This window comes from Eriocheir sinensis, unplaced genomic scaffold (assembly GCF_024679095.1).
Source record: "Eriocheir sinensis breed Jianghai 21 unplaced genomic scaffold, ASM2467909v1 Scaffold1445, whole genome shotgun sequence".
Classification (NCBI taxonomy): Eukaryota; Metazoa; Arthropoda; class Malacostraca; order Decapoda; family Varunidae; genus Eriocheir; species Eriocheir sinensis.
In genome coordinates this window covers 55,047-67,500 of record NW_026110790.1, presented here as the reverse complement: position 1 = coordinate 67,500, position 12,454 = coordinate 55,047, and the positions used below count along the sequence as shown (strand labels likewise).

Here is a 12,454-nt window from a genome sequence, read left to right as displayed (position 1 = left end):
ATATGTATATATATAATAGAAGTTTCTACAGTTTATCAGTAAAATAATAGTTGTTGAAAACCTTTTTCTAAATAATCTTAAGCCTGGAGTGACACCACGTAATTACGTAAATGAATGCAGCTCAGCTGTGTTGGAATATAAGCGATGTCAACTCTCCGTCTCGCTCAGTCACCATCATTCTGTGGCAGGGTGTACATCGTCTCTCTCATTCCTTGGCAAATATTTCAGTAAGTTACAGAACTTACAGACTTTAAGTTAGGAAACTACTTATAATTTTATCCGTATGTTTAAGTATGTAGCATAATGTAGGACAGTGTAGAGCAGTCTGGATACTGAGTGATAGAGAGAGAGATGAAGCTATGAACGCGTCTAGTTCTCGTATGACAGGGCTGGACCGCTGGGCCCTGGGGTAGGGAAGGGAAGAAAAGGATATGGCGATAATGCGGATTGAGCATGAAGATCTTTTCAGTTGTTATTAAGTTGTGGGAGTTATATTCCTATAATGAGAAATTGGAATAAAATATAGATTTTCTTTTGAGTAATATACTGTACAGTGTTTGTCTGTACCATGTTTGATTAGCTGAATTATCATTACATATCAGTAAATAATTGATTATTTTACTGTATTTATAGGCCTATGGTATGGACCGTATAGTGTTATGTGCATTGTTTATTTACACCAGTTTGTTTATGATAGTTTATCCATATTTTCCTTTAAAATATATGCAGACAGTCACACGGTAGGGGCCCAATGACACTCATAGTACCAGGGCCCAGTGATGGCTCTCCCTGGCCCTGTGGAAACGTACATGGCATGTGCGTGTGAAATATTTTGGGTACGAGTTGTCTTTTGTGTGTGTGTGTGTGTGTGTGTGTGTGTGTGTGTGTGTGTTTCTCTTTCTTCTTTTTTTCTTTCCTTCTTATCCTTCGTCTTGTTTTCTCTCTCTCTCTCTCTCTCTCTCTCTCTCTCTCTCTCTCCGGTAAAGGAAGCTGCGTGTTCTCTCTCCACCGCTCTCCTCATCTCTCTCTCCACCTCTCCATCTCTCTCAGCACTACTTCTACCACTACTACTACTACTACCACTACTACTACTACTATAGAGTGGAAGGCAAGGTGCTCAGATGGATTCATAGTTTTTTGAGTGGTCGGAAGCAGAGGGTCCTGGTCAATGGCGAGGCATCAGCATGGAAGGACGTGACAAGTGGAGTGCCACAGGGCTCGGTGCTGGGTCCTTTGCTATTTGTAATGTTTATAAATGACCTGCCGGATTCAGTCAAACATGACAGCCAAGTGTTCCTGTATGCAGACGACACTAAGATTTTTAGAAAGATAAAGGAAAGGGAAGATTGTGACAAGCTGCAAGAGGACCTAGATGAGCTCAAAGGATGGACAGAAAAATGGCTCATGAATTTTCACCCAGACAAAAGTAAACACATGAGGATTGGGCAATCAGAAATTGAGGACAAAGTTTATAATATGTACAGTAAAATCAATAAGATCAGGGTAGAAAAGGACATAGGTGTGGTCATTGATAACAAGCTCATGTTCTCAGACCACCTGGCCGAAAAAATTAACAAGGCGAATAAGATTGTGGGGCTGATAAGAAGAACTTTTATTCACCTTGACCCTGCAGTATTCAAGACACTCTACACTGCATTGGTAAGACCCCATTTAGAATATGCCAACCAGGTATGGAGTCCACACCTGGTGAAGGATGTTGAGGCTGTGGAAAACGTGCAGCGAAGAGCAACGAAGCTGGTGCCTTGCCTGAAAGACCTGCCATATGGAGAGAGACTGAGACAGCTTGAGTTGCCCACACTGGCATATAGAAGATCCCGGGGAGACCAAACTGAAACTTTTAAAATTGTAACCAGGAAATATGATATAGATTGTACAGAGGGACTTTTTTTATTTAAGGGAAGATAGCACCACACGGGGAAACTCTAAGAAAATCCTTAAACCAAGAGCTAGGCTGAATGTTCGGAAGTTTTCATTCCCCAACCGGGTGGTTAATACCTGGAACAGTTTGCCAGAGTGGGTAGTGAACGCTGACTCAGTAGAGAGTTTTGAGGCAAAACTCGATAAATTTTGGAAAAATCAAGAACAAAAATTTTCATATAGAGCACAAATAGTCACCACGCGCAGCCCACACAGTGTTCAGGCTGCTGAACTGGAGCCACAGGCCACTTAAGGCCTCTTCCAGGGAATCTTCTGTGAGTATATACTACTACAGGTGTTATAAAGTGAAAAGCGATGTCATTATGTTCAAAAAGTAACTTATCATGACCTTTACATATCCAAGCATTGACCTCAAGTTTATAATATATTCGAGGTCAAGGGTGATGTGTGTAGTTTTCATGTAGGGTCAAGTTGGCTAGGTACAGCTTGACCCCCTCGATCATTACTTTACGTTTTCTATCTATGTTTTTCAGGGTAGACTTTGAAATGTATTATCTTAAATTGTACAATTATTAGAGAAGTCAGTGTATATTTCATGTCGACACCCTCATAATTAAAGATATTGTCTACAGTGTTGATTATGGAAGTGTTTTTAATAGTTTTGGCCTAAAAACAGAAGGAAATGAGCCAAGTACGACAATTTCGTTAGCTTAGACAATTTAGTTAGGCGCTAACTATTTGCCCCAACACACGTGAAAACACTTCCTCAATATAATTTAAACCCGTCAAAACAGTAATCACATTTTTGTCAAGCATTTCCCGCCATTAAAACACACATAGAACACAAAATAAGGAACAAAATAACACAACACGATACAGGTAACAGGTCAAAGAAGAAGAAGAGGAAGACAAGATGGCCGCCGACCTCTCCTTTCCAGGCAAACACACTATTTTACCGTTTTCTCCACTTGTAAAGCCTGACGGAGGTGTCTGAGGCAGTATATCATGTGGTAATGGTTCTCCACGCCTTTAGAAACCCACAGTAACCGCCGGAGACCAAGAGAACACGGAGAAAACAGGGAGTGGAGATTGTGGGCGGATTTTTCGTGTTTATAAGTGTGTGTCAGGCACGTCACTCATGGCTGTGCTTTATGGCGTGTGTGCGTGTGTGAAGGCCTGTGTGCGTGTGTGAAGGCTTGTGTGCGTGTTTTGGAGGGCGTGTGTGCGTGTGTGTAAAACTCTAGAATGACACCCGCACTGCCTTACACAACGGCCTTTTCCCTCACACACACACACACACACACGCACACACACACACAGTCTTGTTTCCATGTGTACAGTATGATATATAGTGTCCCTGTCTTTCCTTACAACCACACAGTTACACTACTAAACATTTCAACGTCACTTATTTTGTTGGGCAGGCTCAAACTCCATCCTGGACTCTCAACAACAACAACAACAACAACAACTCCGTCAAGTAACCCAGTAAGTAAAGTCTTGGTTCAGTCTGCTTGTGTCTGGATGGCTCTTGTTACCTTCACCAAAATGGCATATATTTGAACTTATAGATAAAAAAATACAAATTAATTTAATGTTTCATACTTGCATAGTGTTAGTGATTGTCAGAAAGTTTATGTGAGCAAGGCGGGGGCTTCGTGGTGCAGTGGTTAGCACACTCGGCTCACAACCGACAGAGCCCGGGCTCGATTCCCGGCAGAGTGGAAAAATTTGGGCGGCTCTTCCGATACCCTACACTCCTGTCCACCCAGCAGTGTACCAGGTATTAATCGGAGGTTGTGTCCCATCTCCTGGGGTCTATTCCCTTCTCCTATAATTCCTTCCCCTTCTGTCTCTCTCCGGCTTATGACCACAGATGTTGTGCCCAACTTTTTACGTGAGCAATGCAACAAGCTCTTCCACATTTGTGTGTGTCAAGGTTTACTGCCTCAGCTGATGAGGGAGGAGTTGGCGTGAGGGCGACAGAGGAACTTGTAATAAGTGTGTCTCCTCATGACCAGTGACATGTTTACACAAACGCAATAACTGAGAACAGTGACCTGCAAGGCGTGGCGTGGGTCCTGCCTGCTTGGGGTACTGTCCCCTCATACCCCTTTCATGTACAGTTAACCCGGTAGCAGCGATGGGCCAAATTTGTGGCTTTACCGTGTAGCAGCGATGGGCCAAATTTGTGGCTTTACCGTGTAGCAGCGACGGGCCAAATTTGTGGCTTTACCGTGTAGCAGCGATGGGCCAAATTTGTGGCTTTACCGTGTAGCAGCGACGGGCCAAATTTGTGGCTTTACCGTGTAGCAGCGACGGGCCAAATTTGTGGCTTTACTGTGTAGCAGCAACGGGCCAAATGTGTGGCTTTACCGTGTAGCAGCGACGGGCCAAATTTGTGGCTTTACCGTGTAGCAGCGACGGGCCAAATTTGTGGCTTTACCGTGTAGCAGCGACGGGCCAAATTTGTGGCTTTACCGTGTAGCAGCGACGGTCCAAATTTGTGGCTTTACCGTGTAGCAGCGACGGGCCAAATTTGTGGCTTTACCGTGTAGCAGCGACGTAATAAATTTGTGGCTTTACCGTAGCAGCGACGGGCCAAATTTATGCCATGATATAAACCCCCCAAAATAAATGATGCATAAACTGATCACAAATGCATTGATATATATTATGAAATGGTTTGTGAGAGTGATGATTTTTTCTCATTTTTCTCACTTAGAGGGACCATTAAGAAACATGATCCCCGCTGCTAATGGGTTAAAACATTAGCCTCCTTGGCTGTTCCATTAGGGCGCCACAACGTTCCGTGACGCATCGCTGGGGTCCAGGGGGTTAAGGAAGGAGCCTCGCTGCTTTCAGGGGTGTGTGCATACACACAGTTTCCCCTGGGGGGGTCACAGTGTGGTGGAGAGCCATGTTTTTTCAGCGCTGTGGACTGGTGTAATATAGCGGTATAGATTTGGCTTCATAATGCAGATTTTTTGGTGTTTTGTGATTGTCTTTTGGGTGTTTTGTGGGCCTGAGGAATGTGTCGCCCCCTGACACACAGCCCAGCGGGGGTGTGCTTCACATAAACATTTTTGTGTCATATAAATTTTGTTTCTATTTTCTGGAAGTGTTTCTTTACTGCACTGCATTCAGGGACCAAAAAAGTATTACCTTGTCTAGAGGCAACACTGTCCCCAGAACATGACCCGTGGGACACTGCTGGACAAAAATGTTTCTTTCTGGGAGATTTTGGTGCTTTTAAATAATGGCCCACCTGCTTGTTGACCCCTTCTCCACCCTTAGAAGGTTTGCCGTAAAAATGCTGGGTGCCGTCCTCTGACCTAACCTGACAAAACCACACGTCTTTACTCAATCATTTATTTATTTATTAAATCATTTATTCTTCCTTACAAATGAGACATTATTATTATTATCTGAGTGAGCGAGGTCATTCTTTGTTATTTTATGCCAGAAGCTGCTGCCTTTCATGTATTTAGCTTGGGTGTTTTGGTGCCAATCTGTGCCATTACAGTCTGAAGGAGCTCAGTGGTTGTTGACACAGTTTTTTATGATGCAGAGAGAGGAGGAAGAGAATGGACAATTTACAACAATATGCACAGACAACAAGAAGAAGAAGAAGAAGAAGATGAGGAGGAGGAAGAGAATGGAAGAGAAGGAGCAGCACACACTATTGGTGAGTGTTGAGTTTATTTTGTCCTTGTTTCCTCCTCCTGCTTGTTGTTGTTGTTGTTGTTGTTGTTGTTGTCTTTTTTCTTGTATGTGTTGTGTCCCTCCTGGTGTGTCAGTTCCTCCTGTGTGTCCAGCAGCTGTCCCCTGCTGATGGCTTACACTTTCTTCCACCGAGGACTACCCCAGCAGCTTACCTAAGGACATGGAAACAAAAAAATACATAACAAATACCTCATTACACACACACACACACACACACACACACACACACTATGAATATGAGTATATGTTTGAGTCTGTGAGTGTGTGTGTGTGTATTTACCTAGTTGTAATTTTACAGGCCTGGGCTTACGCTGGTGTGGTCCCGTCTCCGTATCTATAATTATCCAACTTTCCGCTGCACACTCTTTGCCGATACTATTTCTTCACTTAGTCTGTTCCAAAGCTCTATATTTCTTTGTGGGAAGCTATATTTCTTTATGTCTCTTGAGCATCTTCCCTTCCTCAACTTTTTACTATGTCCTCTAGTATTCCTGCTGGAAGGTTCCTCTCTTAGTAGCAATTTCTCGTTATCTACTTCTTCCATTTTACTCAATAGTCTATATATTTGTAATAGGTCTCCTCTTTGTTCTAGTGTTGCTAAGTCCATTTCCTTTAGTCTCTTTTCATATGTCACTTCCTCCAGTTCTGGACCCTTTTTTTTGTGTGTGTGTGTGTATGAGATTAATTTGTTCCTGAATTTAGTTCCCAAAGCAAAAGATCATAAACCCAAACAAATTTCCCCATTTCAATTAATGTTGTTTCCATTAATGTGTCCCCAAAACTATCCCCCAAATGAGTGCCCTAATCCTTCACAATGGTGCCAGGGTCGTGCTCAAGCTGTTTCTTTACAAGATATTTGCCAAAAGCGCTGCCTGGCTCAAGGCCCCTCATAGTAAGCTTGCTGTATCAGTAGACTCTTAATGCAAACTCTTTTCAAAGTCAAACAAAGGAGATAATTGGGTTTGTAATGAGTCTTTTTTTCACATTGACTGTACAGAGGCAGCCCGGGCAGAAGGGTCATAAAACTCCCCCTGGAAATGGCCAAGCTCCCCAAGGCTCAGTCATGGGAAGGCAACATAAGCATTCACCACACCATGCTGTGAACCTGTTACAAATATGTGGCTCACAGTGTTGGTTCCTGCCAGTCATCCTATATGACCCGTGCCTAGCCCGTCTGGGTTTAACAGCCACTCGTACTTATGGTTCAGTGTTTATAGCTGCACCATTTTTATCACATGATTTTTATCTGGATCTGGATCTGGATAATAATGCGCAGGGCACCTGTATGGTGCATAACACGCATATATGTTGACTGTCGGGGGGACGGGGGAGCCGAGTGTGCAGGTGAGGGAAGTGAATCAAGTGTAATTGTTAGTGTTGGTGTGTTGTGGTGACAAGTGAGTGTGTATTTGTTTTTTGAATGAGTCTATTGTATCGCAGTCTAAAATCTGTTGAGGGAGGCTGTTCCAGTGGTGTATGGTGCGTGGAAAGTATGAGTGCTTGTATGCGTCGGTGTGATATGTTTGGTATTTATGGATGTGTGTGTTACGAGTACGTTGACTGTTTGCCTTGTGTAGGTATGTTTGTGGGTCAGTGTCAATGTGAGTGTTTGTGATCTTGTACATAAGTGTAAGTCTGTGTGCTTGTCTGTGTATGTGAAGAGCGTCCATGTTTATCTGTTGTTTGATCCGTGATTTTTATATGAAGAAGCATTCCACAGTAAGTAGCAGGGGCTGGCCCGGCACTTTCTCACTCAAGGGAGGCACTAAGGAGCTGCCCATTTTCAATTTTTGGTTTATTTATGCCTGACCAACAAGACACCACAGGCTCAACCCCTTTACTACGGCCAGGCCAAAACGGCGCCATATCCGGGCTGGCCACGCGCACCAAATTTCAAATGTTGCTTCTGTTTATAACAAGTTTTCAGCCATAAACTCAACATAATCATCATGTATTATATGTAAAAACATGCAGAATTAAATGGTGCACATAAAGAAACATAGATTATTTGATAATTTTGAGATGCAAGCATAATTTGCCAAGACTTTCCTAGGAGTTGTGGGCATTTCCAGGGGTAGTTTTATGACCCTTCCTCTGTACCGTGAACCTAAGGAAACACACATTTGCCAAGGCTTTCCTAGGAGCTGTGGGCATTTCCAGGGGTAGTTTTGTGACCCTCTGTACCGTGAACCTAAGGAAACACACACTTGACAAGGCTTTCCTAGGAGTTGTGTGCATTTCCAGGGGTAGTTTTGTGACCCTCTGTACCGTGAACCTAAGGAAACACACACTTGACAAGGCTTTCCTAGGAGTTGTGGGCATTTCCAGGGGTAGCTTTGTGACCCTTCCTCTGTACCGTGAACCTAAGGAAACACATATTTGGCAAGGCTTTCCTAGGAGTTGTGGGCATTTCCAGGGGTAGCTTTGTGACCCTTCCTCTGTACCGTGAACCTAAGGAAACACACACTTGACAAGGCTTTCCTAGGAGTTGTGGGCATTTCCAGGGGTAGTTTTGTGACCCTGGTGGTAGTGTGACCCTTCCTCTGTACTTTGAACCTAAGGAAACACACATTTGGCAAGGCTTTCCTAGGAGTTGAGGGCCTCCAGCAGGCGTCCAGAGTCAGCATTTCAGTCATCTCGCCGCTGTCTCGACACTTTTCCCGTGAACATCTGGGACACCACCCCACACCACCACACACCACCCCACACCACCCCACACCACCCCACACCACCACCCCACACCACACCCCACACCACCGCCCCACCACCCCACACCACCACACCACACCACCCCCACCCTCCCACACCACCCCACACCACCCCACACCACACCCACACCACCACTCACCGCCCCACACCACCCCACACCACCGCCCCACACCACCCCACACCACCCCACACCACCCCACACCACCGCCCCACACCACCCCACACCACCGCCCCACACCACCCCACACTACCGCCTCACACCACCCCACACTACCGCCCCACACCACCCCACACTACCGCCTCACACCACCCCACACTACCGCCCCACACCACCCCACACAACCCCCACACACCACCCCACACAACCCCCCCCCCCCCCCCCCCACAACCCCCCCACACCACCCCACACAACCACCCCACACCACCCCACACCACCCTCCCGCCCCACACCACCACACACTCCCCCCCCACACCACCCCACACTACCGCCCCACACCACCCCACACTACCGCCCCACACCACCCCACACTACCGCCTCACACCACCCCACACTACCGCCTCACACCACCCCTTCGCTCGACCATCCCGACATAATTCATAAATTCATATAATCCGATAATGCCTACATACATATCTACCACATTAGTCTATCTTTTGCTGAGCCGAACAGCGGCTACACCATCCCTTCCCTTCCCTTCCCTTCCCTTCCCTTCCCTTCCCTTCCCTTCCCTTCCCTTCCCTTCCATTCCCATCCCATCCATTCCCATCCCTTCCCTTCCCTTCCCATCCCTTCCTTTCCCTTCTCATCCCTTCCTTTCCCTAACCTTTCCTTCCCTTCCTTAACCCTCTCTTCCCATCCCTTCCCTTCCCATCCCATCCCTTCCCTTCCTATCCCTTCCCATCCCTTCTCTTCCCTTCCCTTCCCAGCCCATCCCTTCCCATCCCTTCCCATCCCTTCCTTTCCCTTCCCATCCCTTCCTTTCCCTCCCCATCCCATCCCTTCCCATCCCTTCTCTTCCCTTCCCTTCCCAGCCCATCCCTTCCTTTCCCATCCCATCCCTTCCTGTCCCTTCTCTCCCCTTTCCATCCCTTCCTGTCCCTTCTCTCCCCTTTCCATCCCTTCCCTTCACATCCCCTCCCCATCCCCTCCCTTCCCTTCCCATCCCTTCCCTTCACTTTCCTTCCCTTCCTTAACCCTCTCTTCCACGCCTTTCCCATCCCATCCCTCCTTCCTTCCCTTTCCTTCCTTCCTTCCAACCCTCTTCCTTCCTTCCTTTCGTTCCTTCCTTCCCTCTCTCTCTCTCTCTCTCTCTCTCTCTCTCTCTCTCTCTCTCTCTCTCTCTCTCTCATTTATTTACTTAAATTTAGGAGGCTGCGTTTAGAGCAAGTGAGTCTCATTGCGTTAAGATATTTGATGCAATGATTCACTCTGTTTACAGTGACTGCCTCAAGAGTCAAGTCATTGACCCATTTGATTTCATGGAGAATGTTTTTGTTTATTTTTTTATTAATTTATCTTGTGTTTTTTTGTTTTCCATTGGTCTTTTTTTTTTTTTTTTTCTTTCTCTTCTTTTCTATTGGGGCGACACATGAGCTAGGTTTCGGGAGACAGGTCAGGTCATTTTGCAGACTTGTGATACTGGGCCAGACTGCACGCTGAAGTAGCACCCAATTTATAATGATATATATATCAAAGTGTGGTAATGTTCACACAGTTAACACCAAACCTGATTTCCAGACACTAGGACCTGAAGGAGATGAGGAGGGATAGAGTGCTGAGTGTTAACTAATTTTTCTCTTATTCCTGCATTAATTTCCTTTCTATTGGTGTTTCTTTTTTTCTCTCCATCCTGTTAGCTCCCACCATGGAGGCTTAATGTGTGGAAATGTTCCAGCGTAGCTATCAGTAAACAACACCGTCACAATGGATAAGACACGGCTTGAAGCATGACCTCTCACCCGGGTAACCACCAGGTTTTGACGGCACGAGAATGACAGGTTGATGTCAAGGCAGTGAATGGCATCATGTCCACTCCACCAACTATACCTCCACAGCACACACACCCTTGACACCTTGTTTGCCGCAGGTATGGCCTGATTAGGGCTGGTGGCCTAGAGACAGATATTTCATTATTAAAGCAGAGGAGGGAAGGGAGGAAAGAAAGGGGAGTATACATAGGAATACATAGGAAGAACAGACACCTGTCGGACTATGGCAGGAGGAGGGAGTGACACTGGGCTGGAGGCAGCTATTTCATTATTAAAGCAGAGGAGGGAAAGGGGAGTATACATAGGAATACATAGGAAGAACAGACACCTGTCGGACTATGGCGGGAGGAGGGAGTGAGAGCAGAAGGAAAAACAGGTCATCTCCCATAGCTCCATTCTTTCCCTTCCTTCCCATGGGCGGGGGAGTGGCACACTGATAGGCTACTTTGTCATTATGTCATAAGTATTCAAGCTATTTTTCTTTCCTTAGTAATACAGTCGTCCCTCAAATAGCACAGTTTCCAATAGTTCGGATTTGGTTTTATGTGGATTTTCTAAGAAGATTTTTAAGGAGCCGGAAATTTTAAAATCCTAAAAGATCTTCCATGACAATCCATATAAAACTGAAACCAAACTATTGGAAACTGTACTATTTGAGGGACGATTGTAGTGATTTTTTTTCCCCAACCCTCACACCTCATATAAATCCCAGAGCTGGCAGTTTTCTTTTGTAATAGCCTACATAGACAAGCTCAGGAGAGAGGGACTTGTACCAAACAGATCATACTCTATGTCTTTTCAAATGCCTGTGTTGTCTCATTTATGTAAAGCCTGCGTCAATGAAAGAATGGTATGGCATGAGTATCACAGTGTTAGCCTACCAGCATCAACACCCACGTGATCTAATATGTAGCAGTGGCTAGAAGGCCTCACACAGCTGTTCATCCTTCCTGTGTAGATGGTTGATGAACACTTGTACCTGGGGAAGGTAAACTGAGGCAATTCTGGCCTTCCTATCGGCCCATATCCCAGTGTTCAAACCTAACACAGGCCCAGAGATGATGAGCGGATTTACGTGCACTAAATTATTGAAATACCTTTTAGTTGCCCTTACAAAGCTTTGTGATGAGGTGAACTACAGGCATTTAAAAGGCCGCCTCAGTTTGCTGGAATGACCAATACTTAAGCTGCTGCTGCATGTCATATTATCAGTACAAATTGGCATGTTTGGGGTTTATATAAGGTGTGAGGGTTTTTTGAATGTTTTTTGACTTTGAAAATGCATACTAAAATAAACTACAATTCCATCTTATAGAGAAAAGCCTTTGCAGCATGACAGAAACTTAAGGCTACAGTTCTTACCTACAACACCAAGCTTACTAAGACCTGAGCAATGCATATAAATAGCCACGAAGCTTTTGTTACTGTTTCCCAAGATTCTGACTAACTTCTTGCACTACTGAAAGAAATTTAAGGCTAAAGTACATTACATTGATCCATTATTTCTCTCACTCTGTTTTCTCCCCTCTGTGTCTTCCCGTAAATCTCACTCTCAAATTTATATCCATGTTTTCTTGTGATCTTGTCATAAAGCTTATCTATCTAAGGTGTTCCACATCAGAAGGGACAACTTTTCTCCCAAAGTTCAGAGAAAGGGAAGGAAATGAGCGAGGAAAGGAGGGAGGGAGGGAGGAAAGTGAGCAAGGAAGGAAGGGAGGAAAGGGTTGGAGAGAACATAAGAACATAAGGAGTCTGCAAGAGACCGGTTGGCCTATACAAGGCAGCTCCTGTACACTCCACTCCACCTTACCTCACCATCCATGGCTTTATCTAACCTCTTCTTGAATGTATCTACGGTATTGGCACCCACAACATGGCTCCCAAGCCTGTTCCATTCATCCACCACTCTACTGGTGAACCAATTCTTGTCTATGTCTTTGTTGAATCTGAATTTGTCTAACTTAAAACCATTGCCACGCGTCCGACCTGGCTCTCTCACTCTCAAAATTTTATTGACATCCCCTTTATTAAATCCCTTCATCCATTTATAGACTTCGATCAAGTCTCCTCGCAACCTTCGCCTTTCTAGCGAGTGTAGATTTAAATGCTTCAGCCGGTCTTCATAAGGCAA

The 12,454-nt window shown here is 45.2% G+C and overlaps 1 protein-coding gene across 4 annotated transcripts in view; it reads left to right on the top strand.

Annotated features, from left to right (window-relative positions):
- Positions 1–2,767: 2,767 nt before the first annotated feature.
- LOC126990088 (uncharacterized) overlaps positions 2,768–12,454 on the top strand; it is a 39,242-nt gene continuing 29,555 nt past the window's right edge. The window contains exons 1-3 of one of the 4 annotated variants that reach the window (XM_050848645.1): positions 2,768–3,387; positions 5,471–5,587; positions 10,192–10,421. Coding sequence is in view for 1 of the 4 variants with exons in the window: in XM_050848644.1 (XP_050704601.1) it covers positions 3,145–3,387; positions 5,471–5,587 (360 nt within the window). In the remaining 3 variants the exon portion in view is untranslated. The remainder of the gene's footprint in view (positions 3,388–5,470; positions 5,588–10,191; positions 10,422–12,454) is intronic. The other 3 variants (XR_007744000.1, XR_007744001.1, XM_050848644.1) reach the window with 3 other exon arrangements.